Here is a 14,608-nt window from a genome sequence, read left to right on the forward strand (position 1 = left end):
CTGGCCGTTCTTATGTCTCTCAGGAGAGGTGGATTTTTCACACCCATCAGAGACATAGCTATACTGGTGTAAAATTCTAGTGTACACCAGGCCTCAGTGAAATGCAACCTCTTCTGAGGACAGAGACTGGCAACCAACTCTTGTTCACAACGAGTAGCACAGGGATGGCAGGGAGGGGAAAATTGGGGCCAAGGATACTAGGGTGAAGCACCTACTCTTGCAGAAAGTGCCAGAAGGTCTTTAATGAGCAGACCAAACCTCAGTATTTCAAGTGTGAATCTACCCTGAAATGTGGCTTTCAAACTGGCATTGGCATGGTGAGGGCTCAGTGTTTACTGTCTCTCCGTGACTTCCAGCATAACCACCTGTAATAAAAGTTCTACAAGCCAAATTCAGCTCTCTGTGGCATCTGTGCAATCCTATTGCCTTCCAGTTACGCCCTCAGCCACACTGTGCAAACCCATTGCCGTCTATAGGTTTGTACAGGTGTGACTGATTGGAAGTTAGTGAACTAGAAGGGCTAGAATCCAGCCCCCTCTGTTAGCTATGTCCGCTCTGCAGAGCTGCAAAGCAGGCAAAGTGTTTCTCTTTTTCTTTATTGTCACTTACATGTAAGAGCAGACAGCACACAAAGGGAGAAGGCATGTGGAGCAGGAGGCCATTTTCCAAAGTAAAGAAAATAATAACAATAAAAAAAAATCCACAGGCAGTTTTCCCCCAGTGGAGAGGAAGAGTGAACGTAGGAAAGAATCACATGTCACAAGTGACAGTCATATCACTTAGCACACTTGTGGCAAGGAGTTCAGATACCATCGTGATGGTCATAGTATAAGAACCCGAAGAGAACAGTAATGCCTACAAGCCCCAGTGCATGGTACTCAATCTACACTGGACAAACAAAGAGATGAATCAGCCCTGCTTGGATTAGAACCTGCAGTTCCAGTGTCTCTAGGTATTACAAATTTACTGTTCAGACCACTGGAAAATGCCCTCCGGCACATAACTGTAACAGATATGTAATGAAAACCAGAACAGTCCCGCTATTACAGTTTGCACTGGGAAGAGTAACCAAAAAAGGTCAGTTCTTTAGGAAAAGATGGCTGTACGCAGACAGTATAATAATGTCTCCTAACACTCTCCTAGAGAGGAAATTTGTCACTCAGTCAGATACAGTCACAGGGGTTCAGCCAACAAGTCTGGTCTTTATTCTCCAGTCAGAAAATATTGCTGGCAAAAATGCTTTACTAGGGAAAAAAATATTTGTTTTAAACTGCTAACTGGAAACCAATGAGTATCAAATCAAAAACCCAACACAGTTGTACTAATTCTCTGAACTGTTTTACACTTTCAAGCTAACAATTCATGTTTCAAACTTCATGGGGTGTCAAATATTTACTTTTGTGTGCCATCCACCTGATACCCCTAAACACGGTAGCTTTTCAATAATGTGATTGACGGTATATGGCCATACCCAATCTTTCACTGGAGCATGCTTGCGTATTTGACTGTCCAGAGAACAAAGAAAGTTAGTCTGTGGGACAGTGGAATACTTTTGGTGGACTCCCAGAGCACATTTTCCAGTAGGACTGTATCTACAGTGCAAAGTACTTGGGCTTGAACCGGGGGTCCCAGCTTGACTCAGGCTTGGACCCTCCACTCTCATGGGATCCTGGGACCCTGGATCCAATCCCTGGGTGATTTGTGTGAAGACAGAAGTGGGGTTTGGATTGAGCCTGAGTTTGAACCCAGGGCTTACACTGAAGTGTAGACATACCTTTGCTGTATATATGAAAACCTGACCTAAAGCATGTGGACTTAATTCATCTTTATTCACCAAGGACCAGTTCTTGCTCCCACTGAAGTCAAAGGGAGTTTTGCCACTGACATGGACAGCACCAGGATTTGTAACAACTTTTAATAGGATCTGTAAAACAAATTACTCCTGAGGGAATTCTGTGGCACTGCACATGTGCAGAATTCATGTCACCCACTGATTTTTTTTTTCTCAGCACAATATAAGATTCTGCTGGAGAGGCGCTGCAATTACACCTTTCACCCACCAGAGGCTGCTGTGGCACGAGAAGAGATGGCAGCCAGCCAGAGAGGCTGCATTCCTTGCAGTAAGGCAGGTGAGGAGGCACTGGATGGACAGAGTGGGACATGTGGCATTGCTTCGGGTGTGTGTGTCACAGACTGGGGTTCAGAAGGGCTAGTGGGGGGAACAGACTGGGGTGTGGGCTCAGGAGCTAGTCGGGTGACAGCATTGAGCCAGGGGCTGAATGGGAGGTGGCCTGCAGGGCCACATGGGGACAGGTGATGGGGGGCTGCAGGGCCACGTGAGGACAGGGTAGGGGGTTAGGAACACATGGGGATGAGGGGGGGATGGAGGGCCACATGGGGATGGGGCGGGGGATGCAGGGACACACAGGGACAGGGGCAGATGTGTCTGACTGAATGGGAGAGGCTAGGGGGTCAGCCAGGATCTGCATAGGGTAGGCTCCCCAACTCCCTAACAATCCCTCCCCCTCCCCCAAAAAACCTGTTCCATAGTTCTCTTGCCCATACCCAGCAATCCTCCAGGTTCACTCTCTGGCTCTTCCCCAGCAATTACTTCCCTCTCCCTCAGCTCCTCCATTATGCCTGACTTCCCCAAGCCTTTGCACTTTTTCAGAGGCATGCAAGAAATATGTTTCTATATTGTAGTTTAAATTAATTACTCAACATTCTGTATTAATATGTCTAGTTAGGAATCTATCTGTCAAAAAATAATTCCCTGAATCTTTTGGTTTTGTTGTTGTCTGTATTGTTACAGACATACTTGCTGACAAGTATTTTGAAATAATTGACCAAAGTAATTGAAACGGGTGTGATTATATTGTATTATTTTGACAAATAAAATATGCAGAATTTTGCAGAATTTTCAAATATTGTGCACAGAATTTTTAATTTTTGGCGCAGAATTCCCCCAGGAGTAACAAATGTAATGATCCAGCGTTCTTCAACAGATAAACCATAGGCCTAGATCCTGGCTCATGCAAGCGGAAGGGCTATGTTGCAACCTAAGTCCCCAAAAGTTGTTATGCCTATCTCAGGGCCTTGTCTACAATGAGGGTAACTACAGGGTAGCTACACCAGGGTAAGTTCACCCTTGCAAAACCGCAGTGATTTGCACCAGTGCAACTTCACAGTTCATATGGGTGCAGTGTGTCCACGTTAGGGGGTTGAATCAGTGCAAAAAACCCTCTGTGCGAATAGCACCTTAGCTAGAGTTCCTTTGCGAGATCATGGGAATGCCCCCCAGAGCAGAAGCTCTGCTGCCTTTGGAGAAGGTGAGGAGAGAATTCACTAGCATAACTCATCACATTCTGATGAATGGGGAAGAGGGGTCAGAGGGCCAGGACCTAGAGTTGCCTGGTCGAAAAGGACCCTAGCCATTAAAAGTCCAGTCTGTGGCTCCGCATGGCTCCCGAAAGTGGCCGCCATGTCTGGTTCCTAGGCTCAGAGGTGGCCAGGGAGGCTCTGTGCACTGTCCCCGCCCTGAGCGCCAGCTCCGCAGATCCCATTGGCCAGGAACCGTGTTTAATGGGAGCTGTAGGGGCAGCGCCTGCGAGCGTGGGCAACATGCAGAGCCCCCTGGCCCTTCCGCCTAGGAGCTGGACATGCTAGATGCTTCCGGGAGCCGCCTGAGGTAAGCACCACCCAGCTGGAGTCCGCATCCCAAACCCCCTCCCACACCCCAACTGTCTCCCGGAGCCCGCACCCCCTCCCACACCCCAACCCCCTGTCCCAGCCCTGAGGCCCCTCCCGCACCCAAGCTCCCTCCTGGAGCCCGCACCCCACAGCCCCTCCTGCACCCGAAACCCCTCATCCCCAGACCAACCCCAGAGCCCACACCCCCCAGCCAAAGCCCGCACCCCCTCCCACACCACAGCCCTCTGCCCCAGCCTGGAGCCCCCTCCTACACCCTGAACCCCTCATTTCTGGCCCCACTCCAGAGCCCGCACCCCCAGCCAGAGCCCTCACTCCCACCCACATCCCAACCCTCTTCCCCAGCCCAGTGAAAGTGAGGGGGGGGGGGATGGAGTTAGTGGGGGGCGGGGCCTCGGGGAAGGGGTGGGGAAAAGGCAGGGCAGGGCAAGGGTGTTCGGTTTTGTGCAATTAGGAAGTTGGCAATCCTACCTGGACCTCACCCTTTCAAGCAGTGAGCGCACTCTGAATGACTCGTGGGGAGCAGGGCTTGTTCTCCCCAGCCATGCTCTGGCTGGACCCCATGAAGGGCCCCCTTAGGCCATGTCTACACTTACAAGCTTACAGTGACACAGCTCTCCCGTGGACCTAATAAAACCAGCTCAATGAGCGGCAGTAGCTATGTCAGTGGGATCATGTTGAACTGACCAGTCAACCACACACCTCGTTTGGAACCGGAAGTACACCATGAGGCAGCAGCAGAGACCAAAACAAAAAACCGAATACAGTACAGCACTGTGTTAAATGTAAACTACTACAAAAATAAAGGGACAGCGTCATTTTTCTTCTGCATAGTAAAGTTTCAAAGCTGTATTAAGTCAATGTTCAGTTGTAAACTTTTGAAAGAACAACCATAACATCTTGTTCAGAGTTACAAACATTTCAGAGTTACAAACAACCTCCATTCCTCAGGTGTTCGTAACTCTGAGATTCTCCTCAACTTGGTATGTGATATTTGACTATTTGAATTTTACATCCCCATACCCAGTCAGGGGGTTTTGAATACCTCAGATAACGTTCTAAGGAGCAATTGGTAAGGAGAACACCCACTTCTATTATGCATAACAATGATTTAGAACTGGTGATTTTTTGTGTTCCTTAGTTAGCTAGTCCTCCCAAAGAAGCAAATGAACGGAAAAGAATGTCTGTGGATAGTGTCCGACACAAAGTAGGAAAATCAGTAATGTGCAGTGATACCACTAAAACAATGCTGCTTTATGAGCCAGCACTTCTTCAGAGTCACAATTTGGTCTGGGCATTCAAACACAGCAGGGAAGTCATCCACCGCATTAGTAGGATCTAAAAACCCCTCAAAATGCAGGTATACAAAACCTACTGTGACCATTTCAAATCTCTCTCTTGTAAGGGGCACACAAATTTAGCTCCATCCTGCAGTTAACTTTGAGCTGACCAAAAGGGGCATAAGAAATTGAAGCTAAGTACAGCATCTTACAGCAAAAAGCAGGCTGACAACCTTTAACACTGTTCCACAAACAAGGGCAAAGCCTTCTTCACTCAAAAGAAGAAAATCAAAGTATTTTCTTGAGACTTGTTTGTTTGTATCCATAGCACTTTCAAACAGCTGCCTCCAATTATTTCATAATAATCGTCACCACTAGTTAAAAACCACACCGGCCTGCTAACTGAAATGAGAAAGTGAGGCTTTTTGGAAAGTACATGATTAAGCAAAAGCCTTTTATTGTTTTAAAGATGAATGCAAAGCATTTAATTAACACTCACTGAAAAAATAAGATAATGGCTTACTTGACTGTGATGGGAAATACAGAGATTTAATCTGAACACCAGATCAGGTCTGAGTGTCTAACTCCCTTTGGACACAATGTTATCACATTCATGCTTCCATCATCATCCTCAGTATGATGCTGAATAATGTGGCCCCAAATTTAGATCCACAGATTGTAGTGAATACCAGTGTAACATGAGAAAAACAACACAGCCGGTCCCATTTTAGAATAAATTAGGTATTAAAAAGGCGTGTGTGTGTGTGTGTGGGTGGGTGTCTGCGCGCGCAAAGCTATTTTCAGTCATTCAACTAACAGCCATCCCTGTCATTTGTTGTGTGTTTTTCTGGAGTCGCGGTAGAAAGGAAAAGCAGCATTGTACATGCTCCAAGAGCAAGGCAGACTCCTCATAAAAAGAGTAGTGAGACTTCCCTATTTTGTATCTACAACACTCAGGCCTACACTTTCCGATTTAAAAACATCAACATGTCTTTTCATCATGCCATTTACAAAGTGGCATTATCTGTAAAACTCTTGCAACTTTGCTCCATAAAACGTGTCCTATGATGACAGCAAATAAACCCTTTCTGGGTCAAGTTCATACTTTAAACACCAAGTCTGAGAAGCAGTTGTTTAGCTACCCAATATTACATAATGTTAAGAATTCATCATATTTAAGTGTTTGCTGATCTTCAGAATTTAAAGCTAACCTATATACACACACACACACACACACAAACACACACACACCTTTTTTCACTGTCTATCTGTACATTGTATAAATACTGACTGGGTGCAAAAGCAATAGCAACGAACTATTGCCCAGAGTTAAAATTGTTCTTGCAATTGAGCCCTGGACAATATGTTAAAATACACCGGGGATCATTTAATCCACTGGGAATATTTTTAATGCTGCTTTTGTCCTCTAACTCAGTAAATATTCATTTTAACCTTTTAAATTTTGTTTTAACCATTTACTGATTATGTATTTTTCTTAGAGCTGACTTGAAATGGAAGTTAAAGAGACATCACAAAGCAGACATATAATGACACCAGAGGTGTCTTCTGTGTGTGGAATTCTGACAAGTCATTCTGGTTTGGAGGGCAAAATCTCATGCTAATCTGGGTCAAATGCATACATATAAACTGATTACAATAGTTCAAAAATCCAAAAGATTAATAAATCAATCTAAATACTGCATATGACCCTGATCCTGCAAAGACTTGCTTAACTTTGCCCATGTCAGAGACTATTCATCTGTGTAAAGTCAAGAACATGTGCAAGTGTTTGCAGGATTGAGGTTTACAGGCCTGATCCTGCAGCAGTGAAGTCAATGGGAGTTTTGCTACTAAATTCAGTGAGTGCAGGATCAAGACCTACGCGTGCCTGCATGTGTAAAAACATTGCCAGACTGGAACAAAATAATGATCCATCTAGTATGGCATCCTGTTTCCAGGAGTGCCTTCAGAAGAAGGTTAAAATGTAGCTATTCCCACCTATACAGAACTCTGTCTAGACAGTCATATTTTACACTGTATTTTTACACTTTAGAAACAGTTGTATAACTTGTCATGCCAACAAAACCTCATTCAATTAAACTGAAATGGGGATGTGTATGTATAGGGGTGATTTTGCTGGCTTGGTTTTTTTTACAGATATATATATATATATATACATACGCATCAGCTTTGGAAGATACTGTTTGCCCATTCACCCAACACCATATTCCTCTCCCCCTCCGCCCCCTCCATAATCATAAAACTAAATTGTGGGTGAATATATTTTGTGCCTGGGCTGGTATATTTTTCAGGCCATCATGAATGGCTGGAGGATATATGTACAGTACACACAGCATGCTGGGGATATCAGAATGCTACGTCATCATAGTGGCAAATAAAGTTCCTTTGCAGGAAACAAGAAGTTATGATGGGCGTGCTGGAGGCTTTCCCTGCCTTTGCCACTGACAAACATGTCATTTTGTACGTAGGCTGGTAAACACAGGAGACAGCAGGTTGCCGCACATCACACAAGTGCACTAGTAGCATCTGCTACCCAGGCACCCTGCATTGGTGGCATCCAGTGCTCACGCCCCATTTATTCACACTGTCCACAGTAGTAGCACCAGAGCCTATGCCCCCTGGGCTGACAGCACCTGATGCCCACACACCTGTGCCAATGGCCCTCAGTATCCATGCATTCTACATTGACAGCACCCGGTACTCATGCCCCACACCAGTGGCACTCAGTACCCCCATCTCATATTGGTGACACCTCGTATGCCCCATACCAGCGGCACCTAGTCCCCAACATCCAACACCAGAGACACCCAGTGCCCCATGTCTCATACCAGTGGCACCTAGTCCCCAACATCCAACACCAGAGACACCCACTGCCCCATGTCCCATACCAGTGGCTCCTAGTCCCCAACATCCAACACCAGAGACACCCAGTGCCCCATGTCCCATACCAGTGGCACCTAGTCCCCAACATCCAACACCAGAGACACCCAGTGCCCCATGTCTCATACCAGTGGCACCTAGTCCCCAACATCCAACACCAGAGACACCCAGTGCCCCATGTCCCATACCAGTGGCACCTAGTCCCCAACATCCAACACCAGAGACACCCAGTGCCCCATGTCTCATACCAGTGGCACCTAGTCCCCAACATCCAACACCAGAGACACCCAGTGCCCCATACCTGTGGCTCCAAGTACCGAACTCCCGCCACCAGTGGCGCCTGATGCTCACGCACTCTGCATCTATGGCACCCTACGCTCACACTCCCCACGCTGACCGGACCAGTCTCTCTGTCCCTGCCCCACTGGCACCAGGTGCCCACACAGAGGCGCACAACCTGCAGGCGACGCCGTCAGCTGGAAGGAGACAGGATCTGACTCACCGCAATGAGGGCTGAGTTCCTCTGCCCCGCCTCGGCCGCTGAGCCCGGCGGCTGCTGCTGCTCCCCGTCGATCCCACTCCTGCCCCCAGCAGCCCCGTTGCTGAGCAGCTGCGGGTGATAGTCCGGCGGCGCGGCAGAGGGAGCCGGGCCGGCGCTGCCCGCCCCCTTGCTGTGCTTGCCGCTCTTCCTGGCCCCCTGGCCGTGCTGCACCAGGTTCAGCAGCTGCAGGGTGCTCTCCCGCTCGCGGTCCGAGCTCTCCGCCCGGCCCCGCTCGTAGCGTCCCTCGCAGCTCTGGTGGTGCTGGCGGCAGACGGCGATGCGGGCTCGCAGCCGCTCCACGATGGCGCTGTGCACCCGGGGGGCCACCGTGCCCCCTCCCAGGAGACCGGCCCCGAGATCCGGGGCCTGGGGGGGAGCCGTGTCCCCCATCCTGCCGGCCACGCTGCTGCTCGCTGCTCCGGCTGGGTCGCGCCTGCGATGCTGCCCCTGACAACGCTGAGCTTTGGTCTCACTGCCACATGGATGGGGACGGAGAGGGAGGGATGGGCTGGCTCGGGGGGAGAAGGGATCCCGAGCCCGGGCCCGGCAGTCCCCCAGATCTCGATCAGCCTCCCCCACCCCCACCCCTTAGCAATCGGGCTTGACCTCTCTGGAGGAGCTTGCCAGAGCTGGGGTGGGGGCGGGATGGGATTGACCCGCGATCGCTAGGTATTTGCCAACATAGAATTAAAGATGATGGGCGGTTTGCGTCCCAAGACTGCAGATGACCATTTGAAGGAGGGAGATTAAAACAAATTAGAACAAGGGAGAGGGTAAAGGGCTCATGGATGCACACAGCAAAAATCCTGGGGGGGAGGCGGGGGGGGGGCAAGAGACCTGTCTCAAGGGGAATAATAATGAAACAAATCAAACCACCAACCCACTGCCTTAAAAAAAAATGAGTCCCCCAGACGGAGGGACTCTCCCTCCCAAATGAGTGAAACTTGGCGGCTTTCTTTAATTATTTAATTTTCGGGAGGAGGGAGATATTCTTTAAGGGGAAATTTCTCTAGAGGAAGAAATTGCAGTGATGGGGCGAAGGATCTCAAAGACTGTCCCTTGTTTTGGTTTGTTTTAATTTGGTCGAGAGGATTTTTTTTATAAGCCTTCAAGAAACTGCAGATAAAGGGGGCGGAGGAGGAGGTTCAGATGAGTTAAGTCTTTGTGTTTTCTCGTCTCTCTCTCTCTCTCTCTTTGCTCTCCAGTCTTCTTGTCTTATTACTGTCTCCAGCTGTCTGCTGCTAATGTAGCTCCGCTAAAAAGAAAAGAGATGGATCCCCAGTTGGTAACAATGTCCGTAACTGGACTTTCAGACCATGCTTTGCTTTCTATTAATCCAGCCACTCTGTGAAATCCGTATTAAGTGTTTATATCCACCCCGGACCCCCTCCCCCAGCAATAAAAGCAAGCTAAGAACGTAGGCAAACATCACCTTTAGCATATTTTCCCTTATACGCCACTTCTCACTCCCCCCGATATTTCGGTTGCAAGTACAATATCAAGAAAAGCACGAGAAAACACACACACAGAGACATATCGCGCTTCGGAGCAATTACAAATGATAGTGAAACTTACGAACTTCCAGCATTTCGCACCGGGAGTAGTCCACTGCTTTTCCTTTGTGGGTTTGTATATTCCATCCCCCAAACAGCGGGGCTAGGTGTCTGTGGTGCAGTTATCAGCGATGCCTCTGCCGGATTCCCCCGCTTGATAAGTGAAAAGTACCTTGCAACATCCCTTTCTCTTTCTTGTCTGTTGTTAGCTGCTTTGCTGATACTGACTCACTGCACGGGGGTTACGGGTACACACAGGCTTTCATTGTGCTCGGATAAAGCAGAGCGGCGGCGGAGGAGAAAGCGTCTGGGGAAGCCCTAGTGGAAGGCCGGTGTCACTGCAGGAAAGAGTAATGGGCACGGAGAAGAGGCAAAAGAGAAACACGAAGCCTCCAAGCGGCAAAGGAGGTGAATGAAGAGAGAAGCCAATTATGAACTATGATCCCAGTGATTTATTTGTATGGATGCAAGCCAAGGAAATCCCCTTTGCCGTCCCCAGGTTTATATGCTACCTCTTCCCTGGCTCTGAATGTCCAATAACTTCCCTTATTCGTAGGGAATAAATTTCCCTCCTTCTGTATATATATCTTTGTGTTGCCTAATCATCCACTCATTATATTAGGGCAGGCTGCTTACCCTCCTGCCCCAGCATCAAGCCCTTTGTGCAATTACTAGAAGTTTCACAGATAAATCACAGCTATGAACTCTCTTAGCAGTTGGATTTCGCCGCAGTACAAGTGGAAAAACAAAAGTAGCCATTCTTGTGCAATGCCCTGTATACATATCGGAGCAGACCAAGGGTCTTTGTGGTCTAGGCTGGGATTCAGGAGCGTTGGGTTCAATTCCCAGCTCTGACCCAGACTTCCTGTGTGTACTTGGGCAACTGATGTAGGCCCAGGTCTTTACATGCCTAACTCCCATTCAAATAAATAGGAGTTAGGCACCTAAATATCTTTAATGATCTGGGCTCTAATCTCTGTGTTTCAGTCCCCCTCTGTAAAATGAACACAATAATACTTCTTTTGTCTGCCTTCTCCATTTAGGCTATAAAATCTTTGGGGCAGGGACTGCTTCTCATGATTGTGATTATATAGCACAATGGGGCGCCCCATTCTCATTTGGTACTACTGGAATACCAGTAGTAATAATGTGGATGTGTTATAGTGACACACTAGAGATGCTTGATTAAAGGTGAAAATGCACTCTCATTCATGAGCCTTCGTTTTCAGGTGCTTATCACTTTCCACACACACAAAAATCCTTTTTACTTAAAGTTAGAAATAACGAAGCAAAAGGATTTTAAAAATCGCCTAAAACATACATGCTGTCTATATATGCAGGTAAATCCAACCATGCTTATTTCACTGTGATCCTGGACACATGAGATTAGCCAAGAAACTGCACATTCAAATAACCACTCATGGGGGTTCTCAGTGGTTGTTGTGCCTGAGTGAGAACTGCAGAACAGCTCAGTCAACATGCAGGGCCAAACCTCACTGCTCTGTTCTTTTTGATTCAACAGAACCCAGTTCTTTGATTTTAAGGCATGCTGCAAGCCCTGTCTGGTGTCCCAGGCATCTGAAGGAGCTGAGTTAAGAAGAGGGAAGTGTGGCTAAAGTGGAGAGTGGATTTTTGTTTAGTGCTGAATGGTTGAATGAACCTGGAAGAATTTATTGCTATTTATTTGATATATTTAAAAAAGATAGCATACATATGCCTAGAGCAAACATTTTTGAAAAATCTAAATTGCTTAAGAGTTGCATTGACTGCAATGAGACTGAAGAATATTAGTTAACCATCTGCTAAAGTGCTTTACTGAATTGGGGCCTTTAATTTTGAGCCATTTCAGCAATTAGTTTTTCAGTGATGCTTCTTGTCTCTAGTTAAAATGACTGCAGTTTGTAAACTTTTTGACTCTCATTTAGTTTTCCCATCTAAAGATACTGTTTGAACACATTCTGTAGCCTTTGTGGGATTGTTTAACTTAACAAGTTCAAGGAGTGCTATGTTCATCCTGTATCCATTTTTTCTTGTGGACAACTACAATACCCTTGTTTATTATGGACAAGGCTCAGGTGTTGCTATGCATACATTGCAAAATAGACCTCTTCAACATAAAACTCATTTTTGAGACACAAAAAACTAATAAAAACCCAGGAGAGTCCTTAAAAGTTAGCTTTGTGTACATATTCTTTCACAAACGTCAAATTTTTAATTTTAGATCACATTCATTTATTGCCCAGAGTAAAACTATATATATATATATATATAAACATCCAGGTTAATGGAAATGAACAACAAGGTATGGTATCCTATCAGTTGTCTGCAATGCTATTTAAGAGGAGTAAAAAGAAAACACGATCGTTCTAACAGTTTGCTACGTCATGTATTTTCTTAAGCTCTTTAGTTCTGACCTCTGTACCCAATTTATAAATGTACATTTCTCATTTTTTAAAAAAAATCAACAAAATATAATCAGTAATTCAAATTTATAGGTGTTTGATGTGTGCAACATATTTACCATATTTACATGTATTTATCTAACACACCCACACTGTTTATCCAGAATGACTAAAAGAAGGTTAGAGCTGTAGGACTTTATTTATTCAAATAAAAATATACTAGCTAAGTTAGAAATGGGAATACATGTAATTGTCTTCTGATATGCTAGAAATTTACTTTCTCACACTGGATGCTCATTATCCATTCTGGCCTTAAAAATCTAGGAATTTACCGACAGTATATACACCAGTCTTTGAAAGGAGGTGGTCAAAAAGAGCACCTACGCAATCCCCTCTTTCACAACTTTCAGCATAAACACTAATGCCCAGTTCCCAAGAAGCTATTCTGCCCCAAGAACTGACTCCAGTTAGAGAGACTGAGGCAGAGAGCACATGCTGTTCTGCTTGCGGAAACTCCTCACAAAATAATTTGCATCACAAAACTAACACAGAACTTCTTTAAAGACTCAAAGGTGCTCTCATATTAAGAAAAGAACTTGTAAGTGACAGCCCTATCTGGTGGCTCCTGCCATAACAATTAAGTACAGACACTGTTTACTTTATTTTCTTAAATAACAAGAAAATTAAATGTAAAAAGCAATATTAACGGATAATTTACGTCACAAATTTAAATGCAAAAATTTTAAGAAATGAAGTTAAGCTTAGAATCATAGAATCATAGAATATAAGGGTTGGAAGGGACCCCAGAAGGTCATCTAGTCCAACCCCCTGCTCGAAGCAGGACCAAATCCCAGTTAAATCATCCCATGCTTCTCTTATTAACATTAACTCTCCCACATTGCACACACTGCATACTCAGATGGTTAATAGAATAGGATTTAAAAAAATATATCCTCCATATATGCAAATTAATATTACTTTACCGAGCATGTTTAAATTTTGTTGTCTTCTATTCACTTATATCCCGTACCGTTTCGTTAACGTAGTCTTGAATTTTGTAGTGATCCGTTTAAGTATACTAAATCAGAAATCTAGAATTTTATTTGATGGAATAATGTTGTAATGGAATCAAGATTCCCCATTACTGTATTTTAAGAGGTATCATTAAGTTTCTCTCCACTCTGCAAAAGGTAACATGTAATAATGGGACATGGGGCTAGTCGGGAAAGGCTGCTAAGCAGCATACATCTCACCCACTTCAAACAAATGTGTTTGGGGCTCGCTGGGAATTCTAGCCGGTCACAGAGGCAGAGCTGGGAAGGAGCTGTTTATTCTATATGGCAGTGCTGCACTACTAGTCCCCATGTAACCCTTTGGAGCAAATGCATGTAGGGTTCTGAAATATCTCTTTGGCCACAATTCCCACCAGCTTCTTCCTTTCCAGATACCACATTACCGGACAAACCCATCCACAGCCTTAATTGCATTGTCTTACCTTTGACAAGGATATCCTGGTCTAAGTCCTAGGAATTAAGGCCAGGCTTTTTGGAAATTGGGGAAAGCCCTCTCAATCCCCCACAACTGCTTAAACAGTGTTCTGATGCGAAGTACGTGCCACTACTCTGTGCACATGTAACAAGTAATGGCTAATGTCACTGCAGCTACTGATCTGCCCTCACCCAAATGCCTTGTCCTGCTCCTTGTTTTGCTCATATGGGGGAAGACTGAAAGGGCCAAATTCAGAAGTGATGCACAAGAGCTGGACTGTGCAAGTCAGTAAACGGGGATGTGCCTAAGCTAGTGCAATCCACACAAGCCAGTAAAAAGTGTAATTACACTCAGATGTCTCAGTTTTGCCTCCTGATCTGTCAGCTTGCAGCAGGTTCCCCGGTGCAGGTACATTTTCGGCCTTTCCTTGCTGTGGTGGGTTTCTTGCCAGAATGATAATTAATTTGTTCCTATACTTCCTCTACAGTGAGGTGAATATTTTTTCTATTGTGGACCAAAGAAACTATTTTTTTAAATTAACCCCTTTTTATATTGGATGGGAAAAATATGAAGTATGTTAAAAAACAGTACAAAGTAGACATTAAACGTAGTATATGGTTTCTAGCCAACACAGGAGCAGGCACATACCTAAAAGAGGAATCTTCACTTACTCTACGTTAAATACTGGTTATTAATAATTCTTTCTTGTATGAATAAGAAAAATTGTGAAAAAGG

The 14,608-nt window shown here is 45.5% G+C and overlaps 1 protein-coding gene across 2 annotated transcripts in view; it reads right to left on the reverse strand.

Moving 5' to 3' along the window:
• Window positions 1-10,261, reverse strand: part of MAML2 (mastermind like transcriptional coactivator 2) — a 290,103-nt gene extending 279,842 nt beyond the window's left edge. The window contains exons 1-2 of one of the 2 annotated variants that reach the window (XM_048843591.2): window positions 10,010-10,261; window positions 8,392-9,685 (exon numbers count right to left, since the gene is read on the reverse strand). In XM_048843591.2, coding sequence (XP_048699548.1) covers window positions 8,392-8,820 — 429 coding nt within the window. In that variant the 5' untranslated portion in view covers window positions 8,821-9,685; window positions 10,010-10,261. Of the gene's footprint in view, window positions 1-8,391; window positions 9,686-10,005 lie in introns of both variants that reach the window. The other variant, XM_048843582.2, reaches the window with a different exon arrangement.
• Between the last annotated feature and the right edge of the window lie 4,347 nt (window positions 10,262-14,608).

This window comes from Caretta caretta, chromosome 1 (genome assembly GCF_965140235.1).
Source record: "Caretta caretta isolate rCarCar2 chromosome 1, rCarCar1.hap1, whole genome shotgun sequence".
Taxonomy (NCBI): domain Eukaryota; kingdom Metazoa; phylum Chordata; order Testudines; family Cheloniidae; genus Caretta; species Caretta caretta.